Here is an 18,701-nt window from a genome sequence, read left to right on the forward strand (position 1 = left end):
GAACAATTACATTTGCTAAGAGGGGGTATACATATTATTTAACTTAAACTTCCAAGTGGAATGCCTGAAGTAAAGAATGTAGACTCCCCTGCAGTCAAGAGAAGCAAGATCAGCGCTGCCCATCCCCTTCCTCCTTGGAGCAATCCTCAACAGCTTAATTAGGGTAGTCCCTAACTAAACAAGCAATTAAAATCTTTCTCCTTAATCAATCCTCAAAAAATTTACATGTTAAATTCTACCAAAATGTTACACTCTATCTGTTTAAGATACAGCTAGCTGCTATGATCAACCACTGAACATAAACATCTACAGGAAAAGTTAATACACCTCTTCAACATTTTGCATTTAACTCCTTCTAACACTCAGCTCCTAGCTAGCCTCCAAATTACTGTCTGAATTGCAGATCCAAGTGAAATGATTAATCTGTTAAGTGTATTTATTTGCCTAAATGAAAAGACACTTAAGACAGATTTCTAAGAAATTGAACTATGTTATCCTACTTCAAAATTTATAATTGTTTACCTCCACGTTAGGAAAAGCAAGAGACACAACAAAGAAGGGCTTTTAAATACAAGCTGGTAACTTCTGAAGCACCTAGAATAGAATTCCTTCTTCATTTCACTGTATTCTAATTTCCCCTTGGCCTTCCCCCACCCTCGTGTTCAGAAGAGTGATCTTTTAGGCAATCATTCACTTCACAGTACAATATATAGGACCATCTCATTCCACAGGCATATACTTTAGAAATGCAAAACCATTTCAAGATTAAAATGTTGGCAAACTTATCACCTTCCTTCTCCTGGTGAATCAATTAGATGAATTAGTAGTTGTTCCAATAACCTCATTTAACTTATATGAGATGCTGGCTTTTATGCTATTTTATTTCATACTTTGTATCAGCAACCTGATTCTAAGTTTGCTGGAACCAGTTTTCTGCATAGCCTACTTTTCTTCCATATTGTTTATGAAGATGAGTTTTGTAGCAACTACAGAAGTAGAACTTCTATCATAACCCATATTTCTCCCATGTGTGTTATCAAACATAGTGAAAATTTAAAAAGACTACTTCTCAGCTGCAGCTGCACAGCATTACTGTGATCAAGTCTGTGTGAAGGAATGCTAAGCCTTAAGTATGTTTCAACAAAGCCTTTAAAAAAACCCACAATCTAAAATTTTTAACCTTGCTGCAACTTGGCTTGTCATATGCACTACTTACCAACTGCATTTACCTTGCATGTAACTTCTAATTTTATTTGATTTACTTGAAAGTCTGCTTCTAGATACACAAAAATTAAGAACAGAATTTGGAACTGACCATTTTTCAATCACACCTTCAAAGTGTTTAAAGGGGAGATTAAAATGCTAAGGTTTTTCTTTGACTACCTATAAGTTGACAGGTATCTTAGTGAATTGTTGCTGAAAGAGTTACAGCACAAGCTGGGCTCTGGAAGAAGAAAAGGTTATTTTGTAATGAATATTAGTCTTTGAAAGCCAAAAAGAGGTCATTAAACCTTTAGCTTCTAGGTTTGACAGGTACATTCTAACTACTCCAGCATGTAAATCATTCAAGTATCTTACTTTTCAGTATTTATTTTCAGTTCACCACTTCAAAAATCTCAGAAAAAACTGCAGCAGGTTATCATTTACATATTTGAGCACCAGCTCTATTGAGTCATCATTGTCCTTTAGAACTGAGAATACATTCAGGTATCTGAAACCTTGAATACATATTTTTCATGGGCTTAATCTAGTTTTAACGCTCAGATGACTCCAAGTGTCCCATCCCCATGATGCACAGAGTTTCAGTAGAAATGGAAGTCTCCTTTAAAAGATATCATTCCACACTCCAAGAGAACGTGTTTAGCCTACCCGACTTCTCCGAGATACAGGAAGTCCCAATGACGAGCCATTGTCTACATCTCCCATAAGGAAGTCTGAAACTCTGCCAGAAAAACAAAGAATTGAATTGTGTTACTTCATTACTTTACCTCACCAAGCAATTTTGTATCACTGAAAACAAAAATTCAGATAGTGTTTCTAACATCCTTTAAAAGTTCTGCAAACCATTTTTAGAAGTAGTCTTATATTCCCTGTCATTTCTATACCATCATAGATTTCCTTGTTAAGGAAAAAACCAAACAAACACTCAAAGCAGTAAAATTGTTCTAGATGTGATTAACTTAGTTTGTCAGCTAACATTTGACCAAAACAAAACTACAGTTTTTGTTGTTACTTGGTCTTAATTTGATTCAGCTCCGTTGATCTCTTTAAAAACTCCTTCTGCATTCCAACTTACACGTTTCCAAAGGTGAATGCCAATGTTTCAATGGAAGAAAATATTTCACTGAAGAGTTCTCTCTTGTTTTCTTCGTTAACTTCTTTGAAGTTCACCGCTTAGGGAAAAGAAAGTAAACCAAAGGGTGAGAGGTGAGGTCAAGCAAGCAGGTTTACCAGGCCTAAAGACTAATTTTATATGCAGTCTCCTACAGAACATGCAACATTATACTTTTCTGAATAATTGAAAAAACACGGTTTTAAAGAAGATTAATAAGAAAGTAAACACTAAAGGAAAGAAATTAACACAATCCAGATGCTTCCCACAATGAAATCAGATTACTGTTTCACTTCCTGTATCTTCCCACTTAAGAAGCAGTTTTGTGTGGGAACATGTTGGTAATGTGATGGGAAGAGAAAAACAGTCATTTACCAGAGTCAAATCACACAGCAGCAGCAGCACCACCACCAAGCAGCTCACAAATGCAGTCAGGTATTTGAAAAACTGTTTCTTTTCTGAGTAGAAATTTTAGAACTCAGGAGCACTCATTTATGGGGGTGCTCCCCCAAATGTATGCAATGCAGAACACAGCATTTCTGGCTTGAGTACAAGCAAACAGAAAGGTATCAAAAGGCAGTGCCCATTGCAAACCCCTTTAATTATTTGCTCCATAGTCTGGCAAAAACTCCTCAGTTTTTCCTGCTAAAAGTGGGAAAGAAACTCAGCATAACAATTGGTGATGCAGAATAGGAAGAGGAGCAATGCTGAACAAACTAGATGGTTAGACACTCAACACTGAATCTTTAGCAGACTTCCATGACAAACTGGAATGAGACAAAAAGAATGATTCATCCAGAGTTTCTATTAACAACTACTAAACAAGGAGGAGGAGGGAGAAAGGAGAAGAAAAAAAGCACAACCATTTTTGTCTGTTTTCAGTTTCACTCCTTAATCACTGGTGACTGGGAGATTTTTTGTACAGAAATCACATACACTCCTTTAAGCCAAAGTTGTGCCCTCTGGATGGAAGTTTTCCCCGATGTTACATTGTGAGAAGCAACAATTTCACATTAGCATTTATTTTGTAGAACCTTTTTTTTTTTAAGCAATGCATTGTTCTCAATTCTCTAAATGCTTAAGTCACACATGCTTACATCTGTTTCAGAGAACTGCAGTGACACACATACAGGTAGTTCACCCCATTCATCAGTTTTTGCAAAACCTGCAACAAGGTTCATTTACGTATCTTCCTTACACTTTGAGTATAAATATGGAAATAATGGGCTACAATGACTTCTAGAAGTAGCAAAAATTAAAATCATGTTAAATTGTTGCCCATTCTATACACATTTTCTTAGCAAATTAAAATTACCAGGCTTTAATCTTAAAAAGTATTCAAACTTCCTGCCAGGTGCCTAAACACTAATGGGTAACAAACAAAGAAAGTACAGTAATCTACTCCCCCATTAGACTTCCTCTGTGAAAGGAAAAGTTTTTAACCAGTAAAGTTATACAGTTAAATCCATTCTTTTTTACACAGCATGTCAACAGACCTGATCAACATTCTTATAACTATTTCTATACAAAACTATTACAGAAAATACATATTCCTCTCATGGGCCATTTTTACCATTACTTGCAGATATGGAATAATGTGTTTTAAGAAGCCTACAGCAAAAAACAATCACCACATATTACAAAAACATTACCAGTCTCTCTTGCCCCAGTTAACTGCTAAACTACAGCTTCTCCTTCCTCTTCACTTGCTACACTTTGTAATTACATTAAAAAATGCCTTCGGCACCTTTGTTTGAAATGAGACTTAATAAAAGTCCACAGATGAAATTTTTTTAACAAATTTGTAAATAGCAGTGACTTTATTTATTTTTTTTAATATTCAGGTTAGTTGAAAACCTCAACTTTCCAGAAATAATGCTACCTATAAATCCAAATAAATTCCAAATCATTAAGCAACAACAGTTACTATGAGACCTATTGATTACCAGCCACTAATGACTGGAAAAATCATTTGAGCGCCGGCATGAAAAGCAAACTGTTTCAACATTAAAAGGAACTAACAAAAACTGTCTATACATTCAAAGCACTTACCACTGAAATATTTGTATATCCATTAGCCACAGTGCCTTCAGAGAAAGAGCACTTCTTTCACTTAGTTAACAAGACATTAACAGAGAGAGCCTTTCCCTAAAGAAATGCCGTCTGTTTCACTCTGCCTTCCTGTTCCAGGAAGAGTTTTGTTAAGCTTTACAGTTTATATGCCAAGCAAATCCTTTCCTTTCAGGATCCATCACAAAAGGAATAACCAATCTCAAATTTTTCAGAATTACCACTTCTCCCAAAACAGGTTAGTCCAATTTCTTAATAATTCAGTAGGATACAAACAACTTTCTTCTAGCTTACCACCAATGGAATGCTGATGTACTTAACATCAACTTTAAACCACGCACTCTCTTTCCCCAGGACATCCTGACTGCACACAATAGCTCCTGACAACAATGAACTATAGTAATCTTGCCATGTCTGGAAATGACAACTATCTATCTATAGTTCTACAGATTTAAAAGCACGTTTACAGTTTGACAACCCTTTTAAGTAAGATTTCAGATGACACATACTGAACTTCAAAAAAAAATAATCATATGATAGCGGTACATTAAAATCCAGTACCTGAAATACACACCTATCTTATAGTGGATCTTTATTGCCAAAGCTGTCTTCAAACTGAGGTGGGTTTGTCAATCTCATCAAAATGCTGTGAGATGCTGCAGTTTCAGTTCTCCAGTCACACCATCAAAACCTTTCTGAATCAAGCACAGACCAGGCTGGGGAAGCCAAAACAGCCATGGAAGCTTTGGAAGTGAGAATCCCAGGAGCTGAAGCACTGACTGAGGACATTTGAGCAATGCTTCTGAAACTACCAAGAAGAGGCTGACAACTGTCAAGACCAAAGTGCAACCAGGGCCCTTTAAAAGGTGATGGACAGTTCACTGTGATCACAGCACAACTCACAGGCACACAAGGCATGGGACACAGCCATGCTAGAGTGCAGAAGTTCACTTGTTTCCTCAACCCCCCTCCCCATGGACATGTGCAGGACTGGCAGCAGCAACATTATCCTGCCAGCTTCTGCAGAACCTGGACAAGGCAAAACCAAGCTTACAGAATTTGCACTTTTTGGGCCAATTTTTTTGTACCTAATAGACTTACATGGTAACATCATCATTTATTTTTTTAGACAGGAATACACCTTCTATCCATACTTTACTAGCTGACTTTTAAGCAACTGGATGACTTCTTGGAACTGAATACCTTTGCAACAAATTTTATTTTTAAACTCCCAACAATGCCTTCAAGAACCTTTCAGAACTACTTCAAAAACAAAACTGTCACTCTAGCAAACAAAAAAAACCCAACCAAGAACAAAAAAACCACTCCCTCTCCCAAAACAAAGACTTGTAACACTTCTTGTTATTGCCCCTCTTCTTTAAAAACGTGTAAAATAAATGGGGGAGAAGCCTGAGTAAAGAGCAGTACTACAGAGACCAGAAAGAGGAAGAAGAGTATTCTTGGAACGTCACAGCTACAGAGGATCAGCAGGCTGTCCAGGCCCCACTGTTCTACTTTTAGTTATTAGTGCCATATAATTTCACCAGCCTGTACTTCCTACCAGGTTTGGCAGCCTTCTCAACTTGAACTGGATGCCAACAAGACAAGTTTGAGGAACTGTTTCCTTCTTTCTCCATAATAAATTTTGCTCTGAATTTACATCACAGATACACCAACAAAACTGAAATTACTTGATCTTCCTTGAGGTATTTCATTTTGATGCAAAACTTCTATAAAAAACCTTCATGCCTAAATAGGAAATTTCTATAAGACAAGTGCAATTTCAGCTTCACCAGGAATCTGTGTCCATTCTAACGATTCAGTTAAGTCAAAAGGTGTAATTTAGAACAAAAGAACAGTACAAACTTGAATTTGGGATCAGGAGAATCATGTTCTCTGGGGCCATCAACTATTCAAAGGCACTGAGTGGGAAACTAACAACCACAAATATGACGGGGTGCCAGACTGGGAAGTGACTTCCAGAAATAGGAGTCTAAACAGGTTCCAAGCAAGATGCTTCATTAAGTTGCAATCCTTACAGGTCAAGTGAGGTGTCATTTAAAAGACACTCTTCATGAAGCACTCAAGTAGGCAAGTACAGAGTCCAAAGAGGTCCAGTGAACCACATCGTGTCCGAGATTTAACCAGAGAAATCACATATGTCACATCCCATCCCGCCCCCCTCCACACCATTTTCCTTCAACCTCAGTCCAAAATGGTACAGGTTTAACATTATCTATTCTGTCAAGTATCATTAAGAAAATTCAGATAACATAGCTAGTTTTTCCCTCGATCTATCTAAAAGGAAAGCATTAGGCATACAAAGCAGAACTACAAGTACATTTACATCATTTCCATTCTAAGATCCTGAGAAATGGCTCAGAGGCTTGAAAGAGGGACACAAGCACTCTAATTTTTGCTAGCAGTAATTTAAAGGCAGTAGCCTACCTGCACTGGACATTATGTTTAAAGCACAGTACAACTTGTCAGTTATGAGAATACTTCAGAAGACAGAGTCACTGAGGTTGCACAGTTATTGTAACTGACTTAATGAAGAGCAAAAGGCATTCATTTGTTAAAACAGCAGTTTGTCCCTATATGAAGTTCCAAAGACAAACTAGATTTGAAACCATGGCATTATACAAAGACTCAAAAAATGAGGGTGGAATCACACATAAATCCTGGCTTGTGTTTATTTCATCCTCTCCTAAATAAACATCAGAAGTTTTCCATGCCAGGTTAATTCTCTTCCTAGTCATAAATCTGACTACAAATACACAGTACTTCCATATCTTTTTATAGTTCTGTCTTCCAATGACAAGAAACAGATGAGTCACATGAACTTCTTTCATAATGTCACATTAACACAGACGGGGAAGACAGAGGAAAAAGGATACTGGTTCTGTTCTACCAGCTCCTCACATTCTTGTAGCTTCCTGTTTATTCAAAAACTACATTACCTCTAGAGAAATAACCACCGCTGAAAACCTGTGAATGCATGTGTTACAGATAGGCCACTGTAAGCAAATTTGAAGTTTAATATGCTTACAATTCACCACAAAATGCTGTATTTTTACTTCTGCTTCCTTGGTACCAGCAGTCATACATTTCAGCTTGAATACAAACCTGGAGCAGTATGACCTCTACACAAAAAACAGCCGCAAAAAACCAAATGGGTGCTGAAGACAAGCCACCTTCACATTTACCACAGGTTATGGTTTTTTCATACAGCAAAGGTTTAGCTGTTGTCAGAGAAGCAGCACTTAAGTACCAGTCAGAAAAAGCTGATGTCTTGTAACTCCCCAATTTTGGTGCATGTGTGCACTTAAGTCTCCCCAAGATCAGCAAGCAAACAGCAATCTCTCAGGGATACTCTCTGCATTTCAACTGTTATGTACAAACCTCTAAGGCAAGTTCAGAAGTTATAGAGTTATAGTCCAAAGATCATTTCAAATACCAGGTACAGATCTATAAGAAACTCTACATGTAGCAGGAAGAAAACGCAAAGTAGGCTGCTAGTACCTGCCAAGATCAAACAAATTGGCAAAACTATCCTTAAGAGACTTGGAAGAATCCAAGCCATAGGAATCAGGAAGCTAAACACCGTGGCATTTTAACTCGTATTCCCACTTTACTGAATAAGCAGCGTATATTTCAACATACTAGGATAATTAGGAAACAAGAGGGAAAACCCTAGAACAAGGAGAAAGACTCAACTATGTGTCTCTGGAAGAAGGTATTCTGTATTATTTAAGACAGGTAAGAAGTGGAGATTTAACCCTACACTAAGCTGGTTCCATAGTAATATACCAGACAGAGTAGGGAGAGCTGCAGTCAAAGGTTCCACAGGGAAGAAACAGCTACAGTTTACAGGGCTGGAGCAATTGAGTGCTTCACTATTTACATTTTTGAAAGCATAGGTCAGCAATAAAAAGTATTAACACATGTTATGTCTGCAAGGCTTTTTTTTTTATTCCTGTTGACACCTTTACCATAGATATGATCCATCTGTTTAATTAATAACTGTTAGGCCATTCAGATATTTCTTCAGTTGATATAAATACAATACCATCCCTACAGATTCAGAGAATTAGGCAAAGATTCTTGGCAAATCTCAAAGTGGATGAATGCCAGGTTTATTACTCTGATATTATTCTGCGATACACAGGTAAAGAAAAGCTCGAGTTCAAAGGCTTGTGCTTTTTGAATTCAATGTGGGTTTGCAGCTAGCTTCCTATAAACAGAATGTTATCACATCAATGAGAGAACAAGCTTTTTAATACTACTCTTCACTTCGAAAAGGCATTTTTAAACAAATATTTAAGTATTACTCGTTAAAAAAATAGTTTTTTCTGTATACATAGAATTCTGTCTGTAACTCCAAGCCAGAATCAATCAAGTCGGTAATTACAAGAACTTTCCAAGAATATGAAAGGTAGTAATTCCTTACCTTTTACTTTTGCAATAACTGTTCCTGCAGCACTAAGAATATCAACTGAATTTAGAGTCTGATGTTTATTTATCACTGCTTTTAAAACGCGTAGCAACTCCCCCAGGCGTTCGTGCACTACCTGATGCAGGCCATCTTGATTTTCTGAAAAAAAGTAAAGGAGAAACTACATTAAAACAGTGAATTAACACCCAATTACATTACAAACCACTTTGATGGTATTCAGCTGCATGGAATTCTAGGCCATATTGAAGCTGCACCTACTCAGAACAAAGAAATTGTTAAAAAATAGTTATACTAGCAGTTGCCAACAGTTTACTTGCAATGTTGCATATCATTTACATATAAACTCATTTCTCACAAAAAGTCAAGCAAGTATATTAAAAAAAAAAAGTGCTGGGGGAATTCTACACAAATACCCTAAGGTTTCTGAATTAAACCATCTTTTTCTCATGTCATTTCATCAATCACCATTTGATAATTACACATATGCAAAAAAGGTATCAACAAAAACAGATTTGGATTGTTCACTAAATATTTCTTCACCTGATACAAATTCTACACCATTTCTGTATATTCATAGAATTAAACAAAAATTTCTGGCAAATGTTGGCTAGTTTTTAACTCAAGAGTCGATGATATCTTAAGCATCATTAGTATATAAGCCTAGATCTACAAAGGTCTGTCTTTAAGCATGTCAGTTCTGACAAATCAGTTGAACACCTAAATTATTTTGTAAATTAGGCCTCATCAGAAAAATTTTCAAACACACATTTCAAGATGGTGATGCTCTGCAGCATATACCTCTTGCTATGTGCCCCTAAATCCCACTCTGGCTTAGCTTTTTTAAAAAATAGTTCTTATTCCATACATGGCACAGGTTCAACCACAAGCTTTTCCATTCTGTTACAGAAGAGGCGCTGGTGCATGGAATTAAAGTTTCACATGCACTAGAGTGCTGCGTTGCAAATTGTGGTAAAAAGCTTTCAAATTCAGGAAAGTCTAGCTTATGAAAAAGAAAAAGAGGATCTAATACAAGCTGACTCACTTCCTCACTGAGCAAAAAGGAATGGCAACTCTGTGTTGTCTGTGGTCATGATAACAAACAGGTCAATACAGACAATTACTGTACAGTGCAAATTGACCCAGTGCTACTCAGAGAACAGTTTCAAATCAGAGCCAGTTTGTTCTGGTTACAAGACATTGTAATTAGGCTAGAGGCACCTACATTCTTCTGAGGAATCAACAATGTACAACAGGACATGTCAGTACAGTGTATCACTGCTGTCAGGTGGGCAGGTGGGGGGACTACATACAGATTGCATATCATTGTATCAGGTGCAATAGCAAGTCTTATGGACTGCTGTGCTTCAGGTTTTACCTCTCTAGATGTCAAATATCAGGAAATTTTTTTCCCCCCAACTCAGACTGGTTTATACATGGTCAAAGGAAAAACCTTGACTCAGGAAGTGGACTAAGGCAAAAACTTTATCTACCATTCACTGGCACTTTGTATGTTTTTTCCTGCTGGAAGGCAGTAGGAAGCTCTGTCCATAACATGACACACAAAAGTCTAGGAAAACCCATCTTACACAGCAGTAAATTAAGAAAGTTCTACACAATTTGTTAAAGAAACACAGCTGTGGCTTTATCTTCATTTACACGTACATTGTAATTAACAGTGTAGACTCAAACACAGCAAAGGAAAAAAAAAGTCAAAAGCCTGGTACTAAACGTGGCCATGATTCAGTGCTTCCACATTAGCAACAGAGGTTGTTCATGACAAACACACATCAATCTAAAAGGCATATTATAGCTCAGAGTTTTGAACTTATTGGGGAAAGCAATTCAGGCTTGAAGCAGTTTCCATGTAAGCAACAACAGCAGAAGCTGTGACCTTGGATAAGAAATGATTTATAGGGGATATGAAAGATCAGAAAATTATAAACCCCATGAAAATAGTGGGTAGAATCAATTGCTTATCCATGTCTTTCAGTTATATGTAAACACATCAGATGATTAAACTGAGCAAGGAGAAGCCAGATGCAAAGCAGAAAGGGGTGATTCTTCATGTAAGAGACCTGTGGAATTTCTTGCCAAAACACAGCATTGACACAAGAAGTTTACATGGAGACAAGGAGAGACTAGACAAGTTCTTTTAAGTTTCCCTGTGTGTTACTAATGAGTCAATAAATGCCACAGCAGGTCCGGCTGTGGGTTCTGCAAGCTTGTGCCTTTCACAGCAGTGGTGATGCTGCTTAGGACACTACACCAGACCGACTGCTTTCAGCAGTCCAGTCACCCAGCATCCACAACTGCTGCACAGTTGTGCACTTCAGTAATACAGCCTTGTTGTCTTTGAATTAATTCCTTCTGAACTTGCCTCCATAACTTCTTTTCACTCAACTACTCCACTCTTTACTCTACTGAACTATTAAGTATTGTACTAAAACAATGTAACTTGTAACAGCTTGAGAATTCTCCTAAGCAAAAACAGTTCAAAGGATACGTCCAACTTATCATTTTTACTCTTCTCTAGCTATTCACTTTCAGCAATCATCGGAACTCAGACACTGAGTTAGACACAGCTTTAGCCTAAGCTGGTATGACCATTCCCACCTTCTAACATTCAGAAATTTTATAGCTGTAAAAATGAAACCAAATAATTTTAACGGTCCCTTCAGGCTTTAATCCATCAAAGCCTCAATTGTACTCCATCAATGCAGGAATAAATTGTTGGGAGTAGCAGGCAGCTCCAGGCAAAGGCAATGAGGAAAATGAAAGACAGCAGAGCTGTACTGATGCCTACAAACCCAAAGTGGATCAGTCAACATAGAAAATGTATCTTAAAATCACAGCAACGTGTTATCTTTAGGAATTAGGATATTTAAAGATAGTTCAAACTGGTTTATTAAGAAATACATATATCAAACTGCACAAATTATTCTTGTGAGTTCAGTGTGACCCAGACTTCTCATTATGCGATTAAAAAAGTCTGTTAAGGTTCCTTACGGGTTAGATGAAGGCAGAAAAAAATATACAGAAGATTTATTAACGCATATCTGATCCCAAAATGTAGTTTCTTAGTATTAAAATTTGACAGGACCTTACTATAACAATAGAGTTGGGGAAAAAAGCAAAATAAGTGGGAGGGGAAGAAAGAAAAAAAAACTTGAAGAGGACACAAGCCTCTTCAAGTCTGAAACAGAAGCAGCAAGCTTCAAAGGGAAATGCAAGTTGAAAATAACTTCTGAGTTGAATTAGATGTTTATCATACCATCCAGGAGAACACTATCACTAAAATAATGCACTCAAGCATGAGATTAGTTATTTGTACTCTCAAAAGCAAAGGTCTGGCTACACCCAACTGAGATTTCTTTGTATTCCATCACTGTATCATTTGTTTACAAAATATCTGAAACATTGTTTCTGTGCCTCCAGAAGACAAAAGGCCTGTGACACAAGTGGTGCTTGGGGAGAGGTGGGGGCAGAAGTCATCAGGAACCACAACTACGCTGCATTCAGTGACTGATATCAAACAGACACTAAACCAGATATTTCCTGTTCACGACGGATTTAGAAACTTCAGGTAGCAAAACAATCTAAATATGCCAAATCAACAGAAACGCAGTCTTAACGCTAAGAAGTCTGAAAATGGCTGAGACAAAAACAAAAGCAGAGCAAATACAGCTTACAGTGAAAGGAATGCATGAGGGAAGCGTGTCCAAAAAGTTCCCACAGCAGTTCAATCTGACTTCAGTAGTCATAAAAAAATACTTACTTTCAGTTTTTCTTTTGTCCCTTGTATCACTGTACACATTTATTTATCTACATGAAGTCAAGCGGAAATTCTCCACCAGTGGATGCTATATTGTTTTCAAATCTCTCTCAAGCTCAATAACATGAATGGCAATACCACAGAAGGCTAAGATTGTGACTGCCGATGCTCCTGCAACACAGAGGACCTCTCTGGGCACTCGAGTTCAGCTGTTCGCTCAGGTGACTACAGTTTCCTGGAATCTCCTGGAGGAACAAGTCAGCCCCCTACATCTCAAAAGGAAAAAAACTGAAGGGGGACAAAAAGGGCTTGGAGAGAGCTCAGTAGCCTATCTGCAAATCTTTCATTAGGATTTAAACAAGCTCTTCCAAAATGAAAGCATCCTCTGAAGGAGAAGTGAAGAGAGAACAGGGTGAAAAAGGCATGCATTCAAAGCTGACAAACCTAATGCACAAGAATGACAGTACAAAGCAGCTGAGAAGTCCATCAGTGTTTGCCAAGCCATCTCAGTAGCCTGCTGTTGTCATTAGCATCCCACTCCTCAATGGTTTTGGTCACCACATTTTATAACCATTCAACCATCTTTAATATAAAACCACCGTAACCTATGTATTTTCTAATTTTAGATGTTTCTCAAATTGAAGCCTTTGTTTAGAAGTTACTGAGCAATAATGGCCTTACAGCTATGGATTCTATTCACGCAAAACAAAATCAAATTTGCTCATCAAGCTTGTCAGTGCCAGTCAACCTCCCTGCCAAGTCAGGGCTGGTCACAATACACACAGTCAGGAAAGGCACTGCTGTGTCAGTTGACTGGTATTCTTTTGTCTGACCTGATTTATTGTTGGCCCAAACATTTCTGAAGCTGTTTATGTCAACAAATGTTTGCCAGGACAAGTTTAAATACAGACTAACATTTTTTTCCTTCCGTGGCCACTGCACATCCTACATTTCTGCTCAGACCCATACAGAAGATGCGTGTGCAATTACACTTACTGCTTCTCTACCTAGATCATTAATGCTTTTTAACAGCAGATTCTCCCCCTACTACCCAATTTCCACCAGTCACAAGAGAAAGGAAACCACTAATACAACTATTGTTATACTGCAGCTAAAAGTTTGTTTTTAACATAAGTTGATCACACTGATGAAAGACGGTAATGATCTAGATAAAACAACCGAAAAGTAACACATCTATGAAAAATTCTTCAAGTCAGAATACATACAAGACTTTCAAAGCAGGTATTCTAATTCACACCATCTAATAAGGTCTTACTTTCCATAAGAAGCTTTTTACAAGTAGAAGAGTGTGATTAGTTATGTCATGCATTCAATGGCTTTCAAAAATGTTACACGGTGTGGAACAACCTGCCATGCATAATCTCTACAGTCATAGGTTTACATACATAGACCAGTCTCTTTTGACTGGGGGAGAGAATATACATAACTCATCTCACTTGTTGTGAAAATCTTACTATAAACAAGGTAACTTGTATTTTTGCACAAATATTTTCTTCATCTACCTTCATGAACACAGTTAAATGCCTTGACTATGATAAGTGTCTACTGTAAACTCACTCTATGGACATTACCACTAGAATAAATGCAACTGGATGAGAATACTCAAATGCTGGTTGTAACCACCACCCTCACTTGGCCTAGTCCTCATTTGAGTTGTAAATCTGTTCTCCTGGGATCAGATGAAGAGCATGTACTTCAGGTCCCTTTTTACTTCCACTGAAATATAGGAGTCTCAATTCTGGTTTTAGGTACCACTTTGCATCTGCATAACTGCAAACTCTTTCAGGACAAAGGGAGAAGCCAGACAAAATAGTGTTGCAGGATGGTGGTGAGAACAAGCACCAAACTGCAAAAATTTTTCTCGATATCTGAATATTTGGATCCAGAACTTTTTACTAAAGTTTCACCTTATGGAATGCAAACAATTAGCTCCTCATCACTTTCAATCTTGAAAGGATTCAGAAGAAAGAGGTTTGAGTAACCAACATTTCAGTCTGCAAGACCAACATCTTGGCTAAAAGACTGTCCACTCTTATTTACTAAAAAAACTCATTTTTGACCTTAAGGTAAATTACATTGTGTTTCTATTATGTTATACAGAAGGATTACATGATATCACTAGTTATAACATCTAGGGCAGGGGGAAAAGTCAGAATTGGAATGAAGCTAATCCAAAGTAAAACAGATATCAACTAAAATCACATCACTAGCCTCTTTATCAATGTCCATATTGTGTATTAGGAAACTGTCAGCACTCAGGTCTGAATCTGATCCAGATTATGAGACTTCCCAGTGAGCATCACAGCAAAACAATCATACAACAATGAACTGTGTGGAAATCACCTAATTCCTATATCTGCAGTTTGGGAAACGGTCCCAGATTAAACCATCCTTTTATTTTTGCCCTCCTCTCCCTGTCAGCCCCGTTCTAACGCGATTAACAGCCTGGCACATTTGTCTGATTTAACAGAGGTCACAACCACACTCAAAAGACCACAAGAATTAATCAAACATACAGTGAAAACACATTTTACATTTTGGTTTGACCATAGCAAAGTTGATCTATGTCACTGCTGTCCAGCCTAGCATCAAGAAAGCTTTTTTTAAGACAAAAAACGTATGAGCTAAGTGTGATTTTCATCGATTGTATGTACACAAAATAAATACAACTTTTTCCTTTAATGGTGGTGTAGATATTTTGTTTGTTGATGGTCATAGTTTAGGACTGATAGCTAAGCATCCTTAGCTATCATATTTCTTCCTATATTTGACTGCATGCTGCAGATACAAGGAATGAAACATTTTAATTCACTGAAAACTAAAAACTCAGAGAATTTCTGCAAGAATTTATGCTTGTAAACTCTCTAGCAAGGTTGGAAGCTGTCAAAGGCATGAGTAAAGTCGTCACCTTTCAACCCTGTTTTATGATGAAAAATTAGAAGCTACCTACTAATCCTTCTGTCAAGAAACATCACACTTGAAGCTTCCAAAATATCCAATCCTAGCTTTTTGGTTAATCAGTACCATGGCAACCCTCGTTGTCATGGCATCACTTAAAGACACTACACCAAATTCAGTCTTTGGCAACATGTGCTCCAGAATCCACTGCAATCACATCATATTACAGCAAAAATTACAATTTATGAAAAATAATCAGTTAAGCAGTTGTTTCAATGAAGAAAATCTACGGACATATGAAGTTTGATTAGGAATGAGGAAAAGAAAGTAATGAAAACAGTAACTCAAACCTCTACATTTGATATGAAAGCAATAAAGTTTGGTAAGGTTGTTTGGGTATTTTTTTTTGAGAAGAGAAATATACTGACCTGATTCAGTGAGAATGCATTGAAATTTCCTGCAAACAGCTCATTGAATACAGTATATTGAAAGTAGCAATGTTTGATGTCAGTTTTTATATGCAAATAATGTTTTTATATGCAAATAATGTTTTTATAATACAGGAAAGCATTTAATATTTGGCAAGTCAGTTGCCTATTTCCTGTTAAACTACTAAATTTGATCTTAAAATTAGGTTTTACAAATTTAGTTTAAGATGAAAAGCACCTGGAACATCCTTTTTTTTGGTATTTTAAGGGTGGAAATTCTCTCTTTACTTTTTGAAATAAACAGGGTGAATACGCAGCCTTGCAATTGTTCTTGGATAAAACACAAAACTATCCCCCATTAGTTCAACCTAAAACAGGTTAAGATTTCGAGCATGATGACCTTCTGTTGTGTGCCACAAATACCCAAACAGATTTGTCATTTGCTATGAGGGATTGGCCAAAATACCTCAATCTATCCATTTAGATTCAACCATTAACCATGCTGCCTGGCCTCTGATGTGACCTTGAGCTGTGGTGGTTATTGTTTTTTTTATTAAACTGGGCTAACATTCCTACCCCATTTCAGTTATGGACCAATTCTGTACTTGTGAAGTCAAAACTTACATAAGAAGTCTACTACAAATATAGAGCAAACCAAGACTAAATTCCTTTTCAGAAATTAAAGTTACAAAAACAAAGATGTCTTAAAATAATCTTTTCAAAAAGTCAATAAAATACATGTACATGCAAAATACATCAGAATAATCAAATCTTGTAATTCTGCCTACACTGAAAGCAGCTACTTATTTTCCTTTTGTTGGTTTGCCAACTGACATCAGCAGAATAGTTGTTACTTCACATTCATTTCACATTTAAATTCATAGATGAACTCCCCATTTGTGCATGTGGGGAAGCCTTTCAGAAAAAAACCTACCACAATACAGCTTTTCATTAATCTATTTCAATATGCTGTACACTACATTCCTTCAACTTTTTTATTCTATTAGCCCTGAGATTCCAGTCAACTAACCTAGATGTGTTCAGCCATGCAGTTTAATCTTTAGAATACATTAATCTTTTATTAACCCAAAATTTAAAGAGCACAAACTAGTCATGAGAATTGCTGATGTTTGCTTATTTACCTGTTTCTGATAAATGAAAATATTACATGGTCACTTTAGCCACTGTTCATATAACTTCCCTGAATCATCTAGGAGATTAAGAATAAAGCTAGGTGAGGATAATGCTTCACAAGTTTCAGAACACATTTTACATTAGAACTGTAAATTGTCAAGTGGATGTTATCCTACATTCTTTATGATGAACACATTTGCAATAAGTCTGATCAGTCACAGTTCACCAGAAAGTCATATCCATCAGGACAGGTGACTATACCACCAGTAGTAGTGACTTGCTACTTATTTAAAGGCATTTCACTAAAACTTCATCAGTCACTGGACTGAACAGCTGCCAGTGGAAGACACTTAAAGTATCTTATGCTTTAAGCAACTAGGTTCCTTGCATATTGGTTCAAGTTCTGAAAGCATATGAAGTAATACTGAACATTCACAGCACACGTTTCTGAAAAAAGAGCAAGTCAGAAAATGAAAGACAATCCCCAGCAATTTGTTCACACCATATCAAACTGGCACACAAAAAGGGTAGTATGAAAGTCATGGTTTGTGCATTTTAAATAAAATAAATTTAACCTCTGCTAACCAACACCAAGAGATTATGAAACAATACTTAACCTTTAGCTTATTTTTAGTCTGAAATACTGTTTATTCTACATGGCTGCTCCTTCCACTTTTAGCCCAAGTCACTGATTGAATGAAGAAGCTATTTTACTGCTGCCTGCCCACCTAGTTTTCAAAAGACCACACAAAGCCAGGATTATGAGATTATATGATGTTAAACAAGAGGTGCACTACTTTGTGCATTTATTTTAAAGTATCCTTTGAACACAATTATAGACTGTTTTAGGATGTGATAGTTGTCCATTTCTGTTTTATTGATGAAAAGAAAAAAGTTACACAAAATCAATTTAGATATTAAGTGGTATTCAAATCACTAAAGCAGCAGCCAGTAACATTAATTGTCTAGAAAACTGGTGAACATAAAGGATTAAGGATTATTTGAAGTTTCTGCACCGAAGTCCTACTGAAACAACCACCCAAGAGAGTAAAGCCTGACTGTGTAATTCACACAGGTGACACAGAGCCATTTGAATGCTCCAAAGGAAATTATTTAAAAGTCTTCCCATTTCCTAAACTCAGGAACAGTAGACCCCCTTTACAGTATAATGTTTTGTTATCAGTCATTTCACACCAAAACGTCTTTGATTTTGTACGAAGAGAAAACACAACAATGATGTCACATTGTCACTTGCATGTTCTAAAAGACAACAGTAACCTACTGCACATCTCATTATTAGTTTTTAATTGAGTAGTATTTCTTTACAAATACCTTGCAATAAAAAGCTGAAAAAGACAAACCACAGACTTTGTTTGCTTTGTGGTTTTCAATTTACATAGCTGTTTCTCCCTAGTACCACTGAAGTTGTCATTCCAGCTAATCAATGCTACATTAAAAAAAACAAACCCAATAAAATACACAAATGATGTGCAGTCCAGCAAAAGCTACAGAATGTGAGAATTATAATAGAAATAGAAAGAACATAGTTAACTATATATTTCAATAGTAGCCCCATGCATTTAATTCTTC

The 18,701-nt window shown here is 36.8% G+C and overlaps 1 protein-coding gene across 1 annotated transcript in view; it reads right to left on the bottom strand.

The window, feature by feature from the left end:
• Positions 1 to 136: 136 nt before the first annotated feature.
• LOC127476414 (rho GTPase-activating protein 29-like) overlaps positions 137 to 18,701 on the bottom strand; it is a 32,377-nt gene continuing 13,812 nt past the window's right edge. The window contains exons 3-5 of the mRNA XM_051799330.1: positions 8,853 to 8,996; positions 2,297 to 2,393; positions 137 to 1,942 (exon numbers count right to left, since the gene is read on the bottom strand). Coding sequence (XP_051655290.1) covers positions 1,861 to 1,942; positions 2,297 to 2,393; positions 8,853 to 8,996 — 323 coding nt within the window. The 3' untranslated portion in view covers positions 137 to 1,860. The remainder of the gene's footprint in view (positions 1,943 to 2,296; positions 2,394 to 8,852; positions 8,997 to 18,701) is intronic.

The sequence above is a fragment of the Manacus candei genome, unplaced genomic scaffold (assembly GCF_025592945.1).
Source record: "Manacus candei isolate 608988 ecotype Guabito, Panama unplaced genomic scaffold, ASM2559294v1 h1tg000005l, whole genome shotgun sequence".
NCBI lineage: Eukaryota > Metazoa > Chordata > Aves > Passeriformes > Pipridae > Manacus > Manacus candei.